At 38.0% G+C, this 19,656-nt stretch overlaps 1 protein-coding gene across 1 annotated transcript; it reads right to left on the minus strand.

The window, feature by feature from the left end:
- Positions 1-6,202: 6,202 nt before the first annotated feature.
- LOC107603138 (homeobox protein DBX1-A-like) lies at positions 6,203-8,672 on the minus strand. Its single transcript, XM_016295852.1, has 4 exons — positions 8,324-8,672; positions 8,131-8,232; positions 6,662-6,864; positions 6,203-6,481 (listed from the first exon to the last, which is right to left on the minus strand). The coding sequence occupies exons 1-4, from the start codon at positions 8,670-8,672 to the stop codon at positions 6,203-6,205; spliced, it is 933 nt and encodes a 310-aa protein (XP_016151338.1).
- Positions 8,673-19,656: the final 10,984 nt, after the last annotated feature.

A 19,656-nucleotide genomic window follows, 5' to 3' on the forward strand; every position in this document is an offset into this window, starting at 1 on the left:
TCCCACGAATAAAGAAATCTGTCTGGTTTGGAGGCTCTGTGCTTTGATCACATTTTTAGCTATTCTAAAGCCAAATATGTCTATGCTTTCTTCTGTGAAATGCCGGTTTACACATCCGATAATCTCTGTGAGCTCACTGCTGTAACAATTTATGAATTCAGTCGATGTTCGTTGCTTCGTTTTAGATATTGAATGGCATTGTGGAAAACTTGGAGAGCTTCTTCATCCGAAGCATTGTAATGTTTGTTTTCGAAACATGAAAATCTGAGCTGCAAGTAGATAATGTTGAGATGTCACATTCATCACTTGATTCAGCAGCTTTCACATAATCTACATTTCCTTTTATAGCTTCGAGCAATTCGTTTACAATTCGATGTGGAGATGTATAAAAGGAATCAAGAGAGTAGGAATGCGACGGTGGAGGATGACATTCCTCGTAGTCAATAACGGCCTGGATTTTTTCCTTTGCAGTACCCGGACAGCGCAAACCACAAGAAAGTGCTTTCTCGGAGAACGCTGGCAAGATACCAGATTTATCATAATGCATGTCAGACATGCATTTTTTTTTAGATCTGAAGCCCAGATTTGAGCTTCTGATCATTTCATATTTGGGTCCATATACTTCATAACAACAGCCAAGTTTGTGAAGGACACTGGCTCGTTGTTTTCTGCCATTCTGGAATGCTTAGTATATACCTATGAAAAAAAACGCATTTGTATTGACATAGAAGTAGGCATAACGCTTTCAAGATCAGCAGAGAAGAGCTATCTATTAAAATCCTCTATTGTTAGGTTAAAACTCTCACTTTTTAACTCCTACAGCCCTATTATTTATGTTTTCATTAGGTACACACAAGAAGTTACAGGTGAAAAAGCAGAATGATTTGTCAGATTCTGCCCGGCTTGGGCTGGGTAGCAGACCTCTACACTGTGCTACAACAGCTTCTCAGATGGTTTTAATCAAAATGAAGAGAAAACTAATTCTTACAATATTTTTAATGCTATTTAAATCTAAATATCAGCTCAGAAGATAATAATAATAATATGGTCAATGAGTATATTAAGTATAATAATAATCATTAAAATAAACAGTTAACATTTTAATATTGTACCTATAAGTTTAAGTATACAGTTACTTGCAAAACAGAGAGCATAGAAACATCAATATGCATTAAGTATAAAATGGTACATTACTTACCAAAAAGTGGTTTGGTGCTGAAATAAGAAAGAAGAATTGGCTTACTTTTCACTAACAGCCAACTTTAAGTGCCTGTTCCAGTGAACCACACCATGAAAAATACAAGATTTCTATTTAATTTCCCCTATTTAACATTTCCAGGAGAGTGGGCGGGAATCAGGGTGTGGGTGTGATTTTTTTTTTGCTTGCTCAAGTATGAACATTTTTTTTTAATAACAGGTGATACAGGATATGATATGGTCAAAAATTAGTAAATGTCCACACACTGAAATTGCAGGTGGGTTTTGAATTATTTTCATATGGTGCTTTTGCAATGACTGACAAATGTTTTAAATGCATTGTATACCATGAACATGCAATTGTTACCATTGATCAGACATTGAACAAAGTGAGATTAGTCATATTAATTGTCATTTTACTTTTTCAAAAAACAAAATAGGCCTACCAAGTGTTAAAAATACAGTGAAGTGTTATGTCACACTGTTGCGTATGTGATATTAACACATTTAGATTGATTGGCTCAGATTAGTTTAGAGTCGTGTTCTAATTATTCTAAAGAAAAACATTAATCTTACAGAGGCCAGTGTTTGCAGGTAAGCAGAAGTGTAACATTATGTTGTCATAATCTGTGGACATCAGGAGGAATGTGCAGCAGTTATAAAAACAGACATGTCGGGGCAAGATTTTGGGGACTGCTTCCTTGTTCCACTGAACTGGAGCTTCTAAAGAAGACGAAAAGGAGCGGCAAAATGCAGGCTGGTAAAGAGACATTTCTCAGGAAAAATATCAGTTATAACTCAAAAAAGATCTGTGTAAATAATGTAAATGTGAATGGCCAACATAAAACTGTTATTAATTAAAATAATTAAAAAAAGTTTGCATCCATTTATTTTCAGTAACGTTCTTCTGTATTTTAATCCATGTTTTCACTCCTAATTACCACCTGCGACAGCTGTATCAGAACCAGTGATCCAGAGGAACCACAAACACTGTCGTATATTTTTTCAAAAGCAATAACTATTGAATGGGAAAGAGTGTGGGATAATACATTTCATGCATCAGCCCACCCTTATTGTAATTCTTGTGGACCAGGGTGCCTGGGCACACAAAAACAGGTGTGCATGTGTAAGGTCACAATAAATAGAATAGTTGAGAGTGTCTCTGTTGAAATGTGTCAATACATACATACAGGGTCGGCGCCAGAGCGCACAAAGTGAGGGGGCAGGCACGATTTTTTTGGGGGCCGCACTTCTTTTTTTTTTTTGCTGCTTTGAAAAGAAAAAATGTTTCTGAAAGTAATTTTCAGATGCAACGGGGGAAAAAAACGGCATGAACACAAACATGAAGCTTGTAAATAAAATAATCTGATATATAGCCTATGTACAATTTAATAACATATAGCCTAGTTTGATATATGAATTGGGTGTTCGTCAAAGATTGCATGTGGTCGGAGATTCTAGTGTTTACAGCTCCATAAAATAACCTGGAAGCTCTGTAGTTTTGCTGTATAGGCCTATAGATAAAAATATTAAAATTACAAACACACAACATTTTGAGTTACTTCCATTTCTGAAAAAAAGAATGTAGGCCTAGTAATTGATGTTATAAATACACACGCCTGATTTTTGTTTTAATTATCCATCGTACATAAAAAAAACAACAAAAAAACATTTGCAATCAAGACAAAAAAGCCAGAAGTGAATGTAAACCAGATTTGGCCCAGACTCTGTTGCTATCTGTGAAGCCAAGCATAAGAATAGCTACTAATGTACATTTGTTAACAGTAACACATTTTAACAGATTAATCGCATATTTTCGTTTGCTGCATGCTTTTAAAAACACAATAACATTTTTTTGTTTTGTTTTTTTTTTTTTTTTGAGGAAAATTAAAAAAAAGATACGTCTCGTATAAGTTGCATTTTCAGAAATAATAACGGCAGGCCTAATAATGTTGTAATGTACCAACATTATAAACACTATAGGATCATTTAGTTCCCCTCACTTTACAACAAATCCTTTAAATGTAACCGTATCAGAACAGAATAAGAATTTAAAAATATATCATTCTGATGGATACATGTAATTGCAATATATAATAATATATTCTTAGCAATAAACATGCCAAAACAAATTAATTTATAAAGAAACGTAAGGGAAAGTTGGGCTTACTTCTCTCAGGCACAAATCCAGATGCCTATATTCGTGATGTAGCTGAAGCTAAACTATTAGCCTTATTAGGTCAAATAGGGCGTTCCAGTGGAAAAATATCATAATGAGCAAAAATATGGCACAGTGGAGCGGGTCTCACGCCGAACAGCACGGTGAACGGCTGCTGTTTCCAATGAATGCAGTAGCTTAGTGTGTGCGCGTGAGGCGCCGGCGCGATCAAACAGCTGAAACATCAAATAGACTACTCCGCCATTTTTGGTCATACAGTAAAGGCATAATTCGAAACCGCAAAGTGTTACCAGTTTGAAAATTCAAGAATAATAGCAAAGTTAATAAGAATTCTTTCTAAATGCAGCACCGTTCTTATTTCGCTCTGCATAACCTGAACGACAATTTATTTATTTTTTGCTAAGAACGAACCGAAATGAAAAATTTCGCTTTTAATTTATGAATTTAACAGCCTGGGAAACCTTCCCAGGGCAGTACCTTGCCCCACCGACTAAAATCAGGGCGCCCACTACTAAACACCGCCTGCAACCCCTGATGTTATTGATATGTAAGGGATAATGTACATCCAGCCGGTTGTTATCTCAGAATAAACCCCGACAGGGTGATCAGGACCCCGACGCGAAGCATCAATCAAATTAAAAGAAGTCTGAAGTGCTGAAGTCTTCCATTGTAACTCGCGGTGGTTAAGTAATTTCAGTCACAAGATGGCGCCAGACAGTCAACGATAGCGGAGTGAGTCGTTAAGCATATAAGTAGTACCGGTCAAGATAACTCCTAGTACCCGGATGAGCGGTGTGTTATTCAATTTGGCGGTTGTTATCTGGGAATAACGTACCGCTGGATGGCGCTTTTGACCAATCAGAATCAAGTATTCCACAGAGCTGTGTAATAATTTGCTATATACTATGGCCAAACTTCAGTATAGACCGCGTTCTAGAAATGGGTTTAGGCTGTTCCAGGGTAAAAAGGTTCTTCTCGAAACTAATGCAGGAAAGTCGAACACACAGAACTCTCTAGAATTTCATTCTGTGACGTGACAGTTGGCCATAAGTGCTGCAGGTGGGGGAAGAAGAACAATTATGCTATAAAACCCAGGTTTGTGAACACAGTGGAACTGAAGGTGTACATAGATAGACCCCTCTACTGGTGCAATGGAGGAATCACATCTCGAAACGGGAATTTACGCTTCTCCTAATGTTTGCCTATAATAAACAGCCCCATATTCATCATATTACAGCAGTGTGTGGTTTGGAAAAGAGGAAGTGGAAGACTGGAACCCCGTGTTTTCTTATTCAGCGCAGTTATAGTCTACACTGGTTGTTAAAGGGATGTTATAACTTGCACTTTCTTAAGAACGTTCAAACATAAAAGAGAATAATGCAAATGATGAAAAAGTATAGGCTATTTATAGCACAGCTGAACCATGTTAAATGATTTGTTATAGGCTATATTCTACAAGAAAGTCCAGTGTGGTGGAATAAACCGGATGTTGTATATCTCTCAGGGAAAAAAAATTGCTGATAAAATTAGATAATGCAATCGGTTGTGGGATAAACTAAACAGATGAACAAAACGTTAGACGCTACTAATGTTTCTTCAGTGGTATGGCAGCTTTTTCAGTAGCGAGCTACATTTTGCAACAAGTAGCAGCATAGATCAAATAGGCTACTTAATTGCCGTTTTTATGTCACATCTGTAGCTATTGCCCAAGCAGTTTTAATAAAGCAGAGCGAGCAGAAGCAATAAAAGTTAGCAAAGTTCGATTCGTTTTAGTGAATCGGTTCGTTCGGAATGTTCGTTTAAATGAACTGATTCATCTTTTACAGAATTATTCAGGTTAAAGCCTTAGTTCATTCATGTTTTTTCGTTTCAGTCATATTCTATTTTGAAAAAGAAAAAAAAAAAGATTGAATGCACTCATTTATAATAGAGAACATCAATGATTTAATGTATTCTGTCTTTTTGATGCTGACATTTTAATTGAGAATTATTTATTTATTCAAAGCTTTTTTTAATCCAGAGAAATATCTTCTATGGCCAATGTTTATATTAAAGTGCGTTGTGCTAAAGTGTGATTGTGCTTGTGGTCAAATTGAGGCCGCTTAGTCTGGAGGATTTATTTATAGATTTAGTTAGTTACAAGTTCTTCAGGTCAGGATATTCAAAACGAAGACTGGTTAAGAAAAAGGGTAAGAGAGGATTAAAAAAACATTTTTTTTTACCGAAGCAAAGGATTTTTTTTTTCACTACAAGACTGTGCTTATAAACAGAGATTTTACGTTATTTAGAGAGGTTGCATTCCATATTTTAAACCTAAATATTAAATATTGTATTCAAAGGGGCTATCTTATGCATTTAGTTCGTATTATTTCGTGTTCTTTGTTTTCCTTTTGCAAATGATTCATAATTAGTTGTAATCAACCACCCAAAACAAAGATGACATTTACAATTTATTGCAAACAAATACAAAACATTTTCAACATATACATATGCATACAATGTGGCACAAAGAGATAAATTCGTATAAATTATACATACGTCTACAACTTTAATAAAGAATCTAAAACTCAAAATTCTTGGTATAAAATATCCATACAAAAATATTTGTACAAAATACTGTACAGTTCCCCCCCAAAAAAGCTGTGCGACACAGCAAAATCATTTTGCGAAGAATTTCCAAATAAGTAATTATAAAGTGATGTGGAAAAGATTTGCTACAAACACTCATTCGAACGCAGAAGTGAAATTAAACGCCAGTAAAGCCACAGCTTGGTTTTGGCGTACACTTGTGCTTGAATACATACATTATACAGCGGATTAAGTAGCTTATGAAACTGTTATTTCATCCTCTGATTCAGAAAAGTCCGAGTGTTTGAATGAAATGCTGGAATCAGTGCTGTTTGAAAGCTGACACAAATGTGATGTAGCGCAAGCGTCATCTTCATCTTCCTCATCCTCAGAAGACTTTTTAACCACGTCGCTGAGATCTGGGTGAGGATTGGTTTTGGTTGGCAGGGTTTGTTCTCGGCAGCCGCCGGAAGACAGCAGCTCCCTCTCCTTGGAGTTTCTCCATTTCATTCGCCGGTTCTGGAACCAGATTTTGACCTGTTTGAAGAGATTCTATCGTTAATAATTGAAGCCAACAGAGAAGTTGAAATGGAAAGTGTATAATTTATTTTATATATTTAAATGTGGGGTTTAGCGTAAATAATGTGAATTATATCATATGCCTATTTTTATTTAAATTATTAGATGAGTATAATAGTTTCCCACTCTTATATTCACCTGTGAATCTTTTAGTCCGAGTTTCCCTGCGAGTTTTTTCCTATCTGGCTTACTGATGTATTTTTGCTTTTGGAACATTTTCTCCAGAGCTTTGCGCTGCACATCAGAAAACACTGCCCGGCGGAGCATCCCTCTTCTGGGCTTCCCTCTCGCAGCAAGAGGCCAGGAAAAAGTTCCAGGAATGGGTACAACAGATGCAGGAGCTGTTACAAGAGACAAGTACATCAAGTAAATAATGCATTCATGCACACATTCACGGGCATCACAACACTTTGAAAGAGTTTTATTTTGTTTCGCCCAGGGGGCTAAAAGTTAACGTTGCGTTACTAAGGGCAATTGGGTGTTGCTTTTCCCAGGGACAATCTAGAGTGCTGAATGATCAGGGAGAAAGAAATCTTTTCTTCATTATAATCATTATTTTGAATTTATTCTCTTGAAATGTTTTGAGTGAAATGGCACGAGGTGACTAATTAGCACATGGGTCGGATCCACGCTGCATTGGTATGGTAAAAAGGCAGAGTATCCTTTTCTACGAGCCTCCCAGTGAAGGACAGAGGAGTTAATATACCGTGAACGGTAATTGTGTAGTAATGAACTGGCTGAGAAAAGACTCTGGACAGACGGCTAAGGCCATATATTATTGCCACAAAAGGGAGATTTACACTTTCAAACTGAACGCAACTGCATGCCGGAATACTGATGACCGGGGACCGCGTTTTTTGCCCTCAAATTATTTATTAAATGAACACGAAAAGCAGTTGAGAGCGCTCAAGTTGTTTTGTTAAGGTATTCAGCGCGCGCAGTGAAAAGAGTCCTGCTCTATTATCATTTGGCGTCGATAAAAGAATAGACTATAGACATTTAATGCCTCAAACGAGCATTTTAAGCTCGTATTTTCAATAGCCTGTTATGTAGAGCACGTCCAAACCGAAGTGTGTCTGGCACGCAGTGAGATGAAGCTGATGTTTGGCAACTGCAACTACATTTTCAATGCTTTTTGTCGATTTTTCTGATTTCTCGCTCTCCATTCTAAACGCACAGCTCTCGATATTGTTCTTTTGCAACTCTTTCCACAAACACCAATCACACTATATGCGGTCTTGTGAGAATATTGAAACCGCTCAATGGCTCCTAATGGGCAAATTAGTCCATGACTGGTAAACGCCCCTCTGTCGCTGGTTAAAAGTCTATCTTTGGCGGGTTTGTGGGTGGTTTGCCCCGGAGGGAGCTGACCAGATTGGTCATGGTGCTGACGGCATTGTTGGCAGTCAGCAGGCCGAACTGTTCCCTCACTGTGGGAAAGACCTGCGCCAAAAGCGCTAGTAATTTGAGGACTTAAAGAGGAGAACCTCACCTTGGCAGTCGATTAAACTAAATCCTAATTCTTTTACCTCTCTCTCTACCCACAGTGTTGACTGAATTCAAACCACTTAAGTGAACTCTGCACGCATTTAAATCTGAATACGCACCAGGGAAGTATGAGGAACGGACGAAAGGGCAGAATGAACCATCAAAATAAGGCACCGAGAATGCTTTGGGAAGCATGCCGTGAACGGACGGTGGAGATGTGGCTACAACAGAGAAGCAAACAGAAGTTAGTGCTGTATTAACTTATACTTTGTCATTCTTATTGGAAATATTAGGTTCATTTAAAACACTCACCTTTCTTTGGTGAAGGTGCCAAGATGGCACTCACCCCAAACTTGAGGTAGGCTGGATCCTTGCTAGACACTGGCATTTTTGGGGAGCAAGATCCATGTTTCTCCGTGATGCTGAGGCTGACTCTGTCCAATAGCCTGAAGTTATCCGGGATGGAAAGAGGTGTTGAAATAGGAGGAGAGGCGCATGGCGAGTGCGCGTCCTGGTTCAGGTAACCGCTGGGTCTGTTGATGCGCAGGAGATCCTCCACCAGAAAGCTCGGGTGAGCCGGGAAAGGTGAATGCAACGATGCTGCAGGATGCATAAATGCTGAATATATTGCAGGTGGTGCAATAACACTGGGGATCATCATTGTCCCGGCTATCTTAATGCGAAAATACGGCTACTCCTGTTAGGATTAGAAAAGTCTCTTCAGCCAAGCTCTGAACTGAACGAGAGGCGATTTGCTTCTGGACGTCTCCGTTTGGGAAGGGGCTGAATGATCAGGGAGAAAGAAATCTTTTCTTCATTATAATCATTATTTAGAATTTTTTTCTCTTGAAATGTTTTGAGTGAAATGGCACGAGGTGACTAATTAGCACATGGGCCGGATCCACGCTGCATTGGTATGGTAAAAAGGCAGAATATCCTTTTCTACGAGCCTCCCAGTGAAGGACAGAGGAGTTAATATACCGTGAACGGTAATTGTGTAGTAATGAACTGGCTGGGAAAAGACTCTGGACAGACGGCTAAGGCCATATATTATTGCCACAAAAGGGAGATTTACACTTTCAAACTGAGCGCAACTGCATGCCGGAATACTGATGACCGGGGACCGCGTTTTTTGCCCTCAAATTATTTATTAAATGAACACGAAAAGCAGTTGAGAGCGCTCAAGTTGTTTTGTTAAGGTATTCAGCGCGCGCAGTGAAAAGAGTCCTGCTCTATTATCATTTGGCGTCGATAAAAGAATAGACTATAGACATTTAATGCCTCAAACGAGCATTTTAAGCTCGTATTTTCAATAGCCTGTTATGTAGAGCACGTCCAAACCGAAGTGTGTCTGGCACGCAGTGAGATGAAGCTGATGTTTGGCAACTGCAACTACATTTTCAATGCTTTTTGTCGATTTTTCTGATTTCTCGCTCTCCATTCTAAACGCACAGCTCTCGATATTGTTCTTTTGCAACTCTTTCCACAAACACCAATCACACTCTATGCGGTCTTGTGAGAATATTGAAACCGCTCAATGGCTCCTAATGGGCAAATTAGTCCATGACTGGTAAACGCCCCTCTGTCGCTGGTTAAAAGTCTATCTTTGGCGGGTTTGTGGGTGGTTTGCCCCGGAGGGAGCTGACCAGATTGGTCATGGTGCTGACGGCATTGTTGGCAGTCAGCAGGCCGAACTGTTCCCTCACTGTGGGAAAGACCTGCGCCAAAAGCGCTAGTAATTTGAGGACTTAAAGAGAAGAACCTCACCTTGGCAGTCGATTAAACTAAATCCTAATTCTTTTACCTCTCTCTCTACCCACAGTGTTGACTGAATTCAAACCACTTAAGTGAACTCTGCACGCATTTAAATCTGAATACGCACCAGGGAAGTATGAGGAACGGACGAAAGGGCAGAATGAACCATCAAAATAAGGCACCGAGAATGCTTTGGGAAGCATGCCGTGAACGGACGGTGGAGATGTGGCTACAACAGAGAAGCAAACAGAAGTTAGTGCTGTATTAACTTATACTTTGTCATTCTTATTGGAAATATTAGGTTCATTTAAAACACTCACCTTTCTTTGGTGAAGGTGCCAAGATGGCACTCACCCCAAACTTGAGGTAGGCTGGATCCTTGCTAGACACTGGCATTTTTGGGGAGCAAGATCCATGTTTCTCCGTGATGCTGAGGCTGACTCTGTCCAATAGCCTGAAGTTATCCGGGATGGAAAGAGGTGTTGAAATAGGAGGAGAGGCGCATGGCGAGTGCGCGTCCTGGTTCAGGTAACCGCTGGGTCTGTTGATGCGCAGGAGATCCTCCACCAGAAAGCTCGGGTGAGCCGGGAAAGGTGAATGCAACGATGCTGCAGGATGCATAAATGCTGAATATATTGCAGGTGGTGCAATAACACTGGGGATCATCATTGTCCCGGCTATCTTAATGCGAAAATACGGCTACTCCTGTTAGGATTAGAAAAGTCTCTTCAGCCAAGCTCTGAACTGAACGAGAGGCGATTTGCTTCTGGACGTCTCCGTTTGGGAAGGGGCCCTTTATATCTAGGCCCCAGTAAGGGTCCTTTGAGGACTGACAGCCACAACAATGAGACTCAATAAAGTCCTCCGCTTGAGTCCCATTGAATGATGCCTCGGAGGTGCCCGATTGGTCCGATAGAGCAATTTATGATTGGATTAGACTTCATAAGATTTGAATGGCCGGGGCATGCCGCTTAACAAAGAAGATGTAGTCATAAATTTTGCATATCGACAAACTATTTATTTATTTATTTACAGCACAAGCGAGATTATGTAGCCAATTGACTCGTGTCGTAAATATATACTCTTTTGCAAATGTATTTTTAATTTACGACACACAATATGAATACAGAGTCATTTACAAAAGTATTTCTTTTTTAATGTGAGCATTGTTTTCGGATTCATATCAGTGACTAAATATAAATCTATAATGCATTTTTAAAATAGAATTGCTATAGAGTCTGAAACGTGCTTAGTTGAAACTTTATACATAAATATGTAAAATAAAATAGGCAAATGCTCTTTAGGCTATGCGTATAGCCTGTGTATTATATGCACAGTTCTTATCCTGTTTTATGCCGTTTCTATGGCTGTGAAGAACCTCCCGATTAAACCCCCATTTAATAATCATTTATGCTGTATACTTCTACTGAAATCCAATCTGGGCTCTGTCACGGAGTACAGCTTTAAATGGATTTGTGGTTGAATCGCCATGACAGATGTGTTAGATATATCCCCCGTGTTTGAAACCGGGCAAGTCTTCATTCACGTTTGCTGGGGCCTCACTTTACACACGCTCGCGAGACGTGTGCAGCTCCGTTTGAACCGTGAACCGTCACCCTCAGCTGCTCGCGCCTCGCTTTCTTTTACCCTCACAAAGATCTCTGACACAAAAACACACCGATCTCTGTTTCTATAGACGACTAGGCTTATTCTGCCAGTTTAACTTCTTGAATAAAAGTGCATATGTGATTTGAAACGCATGCGTAAGAGGTGCATTTAAACTCGTATTTAACTGATAATGAGAGACTGGACACACGCAAGTCCTCCTCGTGAACGGACGACTCAAAGCTTCGTTTTTAGGGTTGCTCCTTTCAGTTAATTAAGACAAAAATAATATAATAAAAAGTAACAATAATAAAATAATATAGGTAAAACAACAACACGCTGCTGCGCAGTGACCGAACATAGTCTCCGCCGTTTATCTTTCAAGAATCGTTTTTTATTTTATTTTTTTTGACTACATGTGTTGCAAAAGTCTTGAAAGTTTCATGTGTTCGTAACGCTTTATAGCGTGGAGGTTTCACTCATCCAAGCATAAACTCTTTTTGAAGCACTCAAGCATAATGCCTCTCATAAATCTTATTTTTAATGTACTAGTAGATCGTATTTATTTATTCACAACTCTCAGCTTTTAATCTTTCTCGCCATTTTTTTTCTTTTTCAATTTGAACAGTTCATATGTAAATATCAACAGTAAGGACAATATCAAATGGACTAAATAAGCTAAATGGATATAAAAAAAAATAAAGCGTATAAAAAATAAAGCTTCTCAATACTTTACATTACTAATGTTTAGCATGCTCAGTTTAACTATATCAAACTTTGCCACCAATATCATATTTATCCCTTAAAGTTATCTCCATTTACATTTTTTGTGGCTATATCCTTTTACCATTAGGATACTTTTTATGAATCATTTTATCTGTATCTGTGAGGATGTCCAACAAGTAAGATTTGTCAGTTAATTATTATTATTATTTTAATTTTTAATTTTAAGCCAAAGTAGGCTATATGCACACACAGACATGTTTACAAAGTTATCTAATTAGGGACTTCCCATAGATTTCTATTGTACTTAAATTAAGCTAATTATAATTACTCTATCCCTTCAACAGGACTTTAAGCATTTTAAGAAGTGAATACAGACATTATTTACTCTCCTTACAAAACAATTATTCCTTTAGGTTATATCCGAAAAGAGTTTATTTGAGAGTTAGCAAACTTGTCTGGACCAGCTATTTTGTTTTTTTTTAGAAGCGCACACACACACACACACATACACACACAGGTTTGTTTTTATGGTTTATGGGGACTCTCCATAGGCGTAATGGTTTTTATACTGTACAAACCGTATTTTCTACTGCCCTTTATCAACCCTACCCCTAAACCTACCCCTCACAGGAAACTTTCTGCATTTTTAGATTTTCAAAAAAACTCATTCTGAATTATTTATAAGCCTTTTGAATTACGGGGACACTGAAAATGTCCTCAGAAATCACCTTCTCGTTGTAATACCTATGTCATACCCATGTTATTATACAAATTTGTGTCCTCATAAACCACATAAACATGCACACACACACACACACATTCTGTAAATGCGACTTAAGCAAAAGTGATGAGGCAAATTACCAAAACAAAGCCTTTTTCCATTATGTTTAATTTTTTTATAATTCCATATTTCTTTGCTCAGGAAAATCCTTCTATTGTTGTGGACTAGCAGATGGTTAGCTGGAAACATGGCTTAGTCTCGATGACCGAAGCTAATTTCTAATAGCTGTGGAAGCTTGGCACATTTTTTTCCCCCTTTTAGCAAAGGCTAAAAACAGCTGGTGGGATTTGATTAAACCCATTAAATGCACATTTCCAAGATATTATCCCCCTCCGGAACACCTCGACTTAAGTGCAGATACTGTTGAGGGGAGCAGCTATGGTGCCGTCTCTTTACACAGTTCCCTTATTTCACAACAATATACTAAATAGATTAACTCGTGCATTATCTGGCATCAATATTGCTTAGTTAAGAGAAGGGCTGAGTAAATATACTGCACATGCATGAAGGGTTCTTTTGGGATAGTTTTACTGGGTGTTGGATCTGGCAGGTGGTTAAGTGTTTACTCCTTTTTTTTATTAGTTAAAACATTGGCTTAGACCAACAGGAAGTCTTACATGTTTGTGCTTTGTAAGTGCATTTGTTCTTTACATTTTTAAATCTAGCAGGATGAATAGAATTTCAGTTCAGTTACATTCCATACAAGCTTCATATATTGCGAATAATCAGATGATATAGCAGGCCATTTCATGCGACTTAAGCAAAAGTGATGAGGCAAATTACCAAAACAAAGCCTTTCTCCATTATGTTTAATTTTTTTATAATTCCATATTTCTTTGCTCAGGAAAATCCTTCTATTGTTGTGGACTAGCAGATGGTTAGCTGGAAACATGGCTTAGTCTCGATGACCGAAGCTAATTTCTAATAGCTGTGGAAGCTTGGCACATTTTTTTCCCCCTTTTAGCAAAGGCTAAAAACAGCTGGTGGGATTTGATTAAACCCATTAAATGCACATTTCCAAGACATTATGCCCCTCCGGAACACCTTAAGTGCAGACAGTGCAGAGGGGAGCAGCTACGGTGTCGTCTAGATTCTTTACACAGTTCCCTTATTTCACAACAATGTACTAAATAGATTAACTTGCGCATTATCTGGTGTCAATATTGCCTAGTTAAGAGAAGGGCTGAGTAAATATATTACACATGCATGAAGGGTTCTTTTGAGATAGTTTTACTGGGTGTTGGGTCTGGCAGGTGGTTAAGTGTTTACTCCTTTTTTTATTAGTTAAAACATTGGCTTAGACAAACAGGAATCTTCCATTTTTTGTGCTTTGTAAAGTGCATTCATTCTTTAAATTGTTTAAATCTAGCAGGACAAATATAATTGCAGTTCTTTAAAATTTAATTTTGAAGTTACATTCCATACAAGCTTCATATATCGTGAATAATCAGATGATATAGCAAGCCGTTTCTTCCAAACCATGATTTTTTCCCTTATTTTTCTAAGCGTTCAGAGGATTTGCATTGCCAAAAAAATATATAGAACCGCTGACAAGCATTAAATCGATATTAACTCTGCATTTAACATAACCCTACAAAAACCGCACGTCTATTGAACAAAGCCTTTAGTACGCCTGGTCTCGGTCCACCTGTTCTTTGATATGTCAGGCAGCCAATCCGCGTTTGGTCACAGCAGGGCTTAACGTTTTTTCTTTGCCCTTCAGTCTTGAACCCTCCATTGGTTGTCACCGTTCGACGTGTCTGCAGGTTTGGATGAAGAAAGGACTGGGAAGGCAGAGACAATTTTTCTGAGACTATTAAATTCAGATGTCCCTCCTATTTGGCTGGCTGCATAACAGGTGCTGTTATAATCCTCTTTTCTTGGAGGTATTGTTCTCCAGTCTCAAAAACAGGAACAAGCCAGGCTATTCACTGTTCTACAGGCCAGTTTTTAAAGTTTCACTGACAGCTTAGGCCTTCCCTGAAGCAGATCTTTTGTGCATAACTTCTGTCCATGACTGAATGCAAATTTAATTGCTCGTTGATGACAAAATGTTCCTTATAGAGTTTGACTTGGATTTTTTTTTTTACATTATGTAATTTTTTTTTTTTTTTATCAATCCAGAAAACATAGAAACATGTTTTATTGCGTTAAGTGGCTACAGCACCTTTTTTGACTGAAAAAAGGTCTCATCACAAGCCATACACACTGTAAAAAATGATTTTTCAAAGTTGTAAATAAAACAAAGATTAATAGATTAGCTACATTTTACAAGTTTTTCTTCTTCAAAATTGTACATTTAATTCAATATGTTACTTGCTGTTTCTTTGTATCAATTGTGAAATTTACCAGGAATTTCTGAGTGAAAACTCTTCTACACCAGAAAGTTTTTTTTGGTGCATAAGAGTCTGATGTGCTCCTGTGTAGCCTCATAATTATTGCTTTATTTAATGCTTGTGGTGTATGCTGATGCAGAACATAATAATTCATTATCCAATAATGATGATTGCATCCCAGCAGAATAACTAATGATTGCACAGAGCTGGATTTAAAAGACAGCATCTGCCAAATACATTTCAAACATCTCAAACCATTTCCGTTTCCGATTTTAACTTGTGAACTGTGTCCAAGTAGGTGGTAATGTTAGTGTGGATGTGTCCGTATGAATGAGGGCCAGGAGAAATGGAAAGTCACTTAAGAGAAGGACAGAGGGACTCCAGCGCCTGTTGCCTGGTCTGCGCTGACACATTTAATCGGATTTTGAGCGAGTGTGGGTACTTATGTCAGTCTGCGTTTTGTCAGAGCCGCAGAGCGCTGGCTGGTCACAGTGCCTTAATCTCCCCTGCTTTACCTTCTAGAGGGAAAAAACCCCAGAAAGCCTCATTTAATTCACATATAATTCTGCCTGAAGCGCTCTTTACGCATTAGCAAAACAGCAGGAAAGCATTGCCTTTTCAGTGTTTTTTGTGAATGTGTGCTTGACTGTCCTTTCTAGTAAGGCTTGGTGAATGTAAGCTTTACTTACTTAATAGTATAGAATTTCGCATGTTCTGAAGAAAAGGTTAGTGGTTGTTAGGGTGTCTGTCTATCAATGTCTCCATTTGTCCATCTGTCTGTCCGTCTGTTTGTCTGAATTCACTGAAAAATATTTGGTGTAGGATTTGAATTTTTCACTCAGAAATATCTTGTAAATTTCACAAATGATTACAAAGAAACAGCAAGTAATATTTTGGTAACACTTTTATTTTGATGGTCCCTTTTGAACATTCTGTTGACAATAAGTAATGCTGCGCCTACATGTCTACTAACTCTCATCAGAGTATTACAGTTTTTCTCAATTGCTTTGGCACATTTTTCGAAACAATCTAAACATTCTCTAAACTGTGAGTGCAAATGTCATAACTGTTTTCTGGAACTTCAGAACTTTATTGCATGTCTGCAAAATGTAGTTACTCACCCAAAACATTTCATTCATGCTTCAAAACCTAGTTATCGTTTCAGTAATTTGGCCAAGGCCACCAAAATATAAAGTATTTTTGTCATCGTGTGAGCCACACTGGTCAAAATGTTTAGTTGTTTTTTCATCATGACAGTCAACCATGGAAATGAAGGTTTTATAAAAAATCTGGTATTTGTTGAGAAGAGTCAATAGTACATAGAAAAAAAAAAAGTATATGAACATTTGTATTTATACAATACATTTATTTTTGTACGAATGCATTACATATAAGTGAAATCTTGCTTGTCCAATTACTGTACATTTCATGTTACCACAAATACACTTCTTTTGAATACTTCAAAAATTATTCTTGGTGGACATCCTGTCACTCTTGTTGTTGAGGCGACAAATTTTTTTCAACATCACATCTGATGTTTTTTACTGTCACGCACCGCGAGGAAAAAAATCTCCTTGAATGCCGCACCCATCCCCTGCAATGAGCAGCTGTGATGTCCTCACATGCAGCATTCATGGCATCCAACAGAGACATTTGATCTTGTGGTCTATGATCATATATTTTCCACCTCCATGCTGAAAAAAACTCTTCTATTGGATTTAGGAATGGAGAGTATGGTGGAAGGAACTCCACTGTTATCCTTTCATGTGCAGCAAACCAGTCCCTAACGATGTTGGTTCGGTGGAAGCTGATATTATCCCAGACAACAACATAATTAGGCAAATGTGGTCTAACTAAACCTCTTTCTTGTTCTGGAATCAGGTCTCTGTAAAGTGTGTTTAGGAAGGCCAGGAGAAGTTGGGTATTATAGGGCCCAATGTGTGGAATATGTGTGCTCACACCATTCTCTGAAATGGCAGCACACAAGATATACTGGTACCGCAGCTCCTTCACTCTTCCTCTCAAATGGCACCTTGTAGAGTTGTTTCATAGTCATTTGAGGTCTTTTCAAAACTCTGTCTATGGTGGAAATGCTGACAGAATTTATATTTGCGAAGACATTATTGTCATTTATGATTGCACTTTGGATCTCTCTTAGCCTGATGGAATTGTTGGCTATGACCATGTTGCAAATTTCTTGTTCTTGCTGATGGTTAAATACTGCTGCTCTGCCACCACCACGAGGTTGTTGTGCAGTTCTATAGAATGTACAAATAGACTTGCATTTACCTTTACAATATTGTTGTTTATAAAAATGCTTTACATACTGTAAAACAAAAAAATAAATACATATTTACCTGTTTTCCCTACGAAAGGTTTGCACAATTGATGACACTGTGGACCGGTTTACATTAGGCTGTACTCTTCGCCCAGCCTTTTCCATTGTAAAACCACGATTTATGACATGATCCACAAGTGTGGCTCTGATTTCATCAGAGACTCTGACTCTTCTATTTCCACCTCTTCCTCTATTATGTCTTATGTCTATTACCACCACCACGTATTCCAATTGCTCTTCCACGAGCATGTTGCTGCAGTTCAGGGTTGTGGAAGTCCTCCATTCTTAGTGATTGTGCTGTGGGCAATCTACATATATATGCTCCCAAACTTGATTGGTTAAATGGTTGAATGGTTGATTCAAATTGTATTGCAATTAGAGGTCATTTGCCAATTTAGCAGACATTACAAACAATGTCATTGTCAGATATTTATGGAATATACATGCGTGTATACCAATTTTTCATAATTGAATGGATCGTTTTGAATGTGATGGCTTACACGATGAAAAATGTTTGAGAAGTTGTGAAGAGTTTGACAGATTAAGTGAGAATCGGCTCATCAGTTTTGATCAACAAGCCATATGCAATTAGTTGTTGTGCAAACTGCAGACAATTGTACTTACTGTTTGCACACATGTGCCAAAGCATTTGCAATCTGCTCAAATAAATAAGAAATTCCAATCTGATGTGAACAAGAAGCTAATTGTTCAGAGATCTGAACTTATTGTTTCGGGAAAAAAAAGTTTCATTTGAGAATTGAGCCAAAGCAATTGAGAAAAACTGTAGTAGACTGTTTGCTTAATATCTGCTAACTCTTTATTGTCATGGTCTCCCAACAGACATTCTACTGACTATAAGTAACTTTGCAAGTAGACATGTCAACTTATTCTTACCCTAACCGTACCAGTCTACTAATACTCTACTAATACTCTAATGAGAGTTAGTAGACATGTAGGTGCAACGTTACTTACAGTCAACAGAATGTGTTAAAGGTACCATCAAAATAAAGTGAAACCAACATTTTTACTTAAACATGAATATTTGAAGTAGAAGGACTGAAATAAAATTTTCATGTAAAGTGTACTCCAATAATCTTTGCTTAAAATCATTCCATCAGTAAATTTTAAAAACAGCATTTTTTACAAGTAGCAAGCTTCACAAAAGAAGAAAAGCACCACAAAAGAAGAAAAGCACAACACACAAAATCTGTGTATTTTCAAATGATCAATATCTTGTTTTTTTCTTTTTGAATGGAAGAGGATATGAACTTTTGAACCAGGATACGGACAATTTCAGGTTAAAAGCTGTGAGCCGTAATGAACCCTGCGGTCACTGCACACAGCATTAGATTCATAGGCGGGTACTTTAGTCAGGCAAACGGTACTAATGAGCTCTGACTGACTTTGCACTCGGGCACAGCAGTGGGCAGCCCCCTGAAGGTAGGACCCCAGTGTGACCAAAGTTCTGCCTGCTTTTAAAGCACAACAGTCATTCATGTTCATGAAACTGGTCATGTGCACTGACATAAGTTTATATTGACTGATCTTGTTACGCATTGCTTTAGTCATTGACCTCAGTGATTCAAGGGTTACAAGACGTCACTGATAATTACCATGGAATGATAGGCCTTATATGTTTAAAATGTTAAAAAAGGTGTGACCCACTCCATAAATCTTGTAATTGTTTTCCACTTTTTTTACATATCTGCTCTCATTACCAGTTCCAGTTCGCTTTTTTCAGGGCTTTTTTAATCCACTTTATCCCAATAGGTGAATTGTTTGAATAATCAGTGGAGTTTCAAAAGGTCAGTGGTGGTTTTTTTTCCAAATCAACATGTGTCCTTATCCTGGACCTCAGCTCACCCCAAATACTTTCCCATTGGCATCTCTAAACACACAGGGAAGGAGATTTCATGGTGCTTGAAATGCACAGAAGTTTGGAAGCGACCCTGAGCTAAAACAGGCAAGCTGACTCTTGTGTCACAGTTCAGTCTTTGAGGAAAACTTAGTTAACTTTATGAGCTGTATCCAATGTTCTCATCGCACTGTTATACAACATCATGGTGTAATCACCTGTTAGAAACATTACATTGTTTACCAAAGT

The sequence above is a fragment of the Sinocyclocheilus grahami genome, unplaced genomic scaffold, assembly GCF_001515645.1.
Source record: "Sinocyclocheilus grahami isolate Dianchi unplaced genomic scaffold, SAMN03320097.WGS_v1.1 scaffold341.1, whole genome shotgun sequence".
NCBI classification, from domain to species: domain Eukaryota; kingdom Metazoa; phylum Chordata; class Actinopteri; order Cypriniformes; family Cyprinidae; genus Sinocyclocheilus; species Sinocyclocheilus grahami.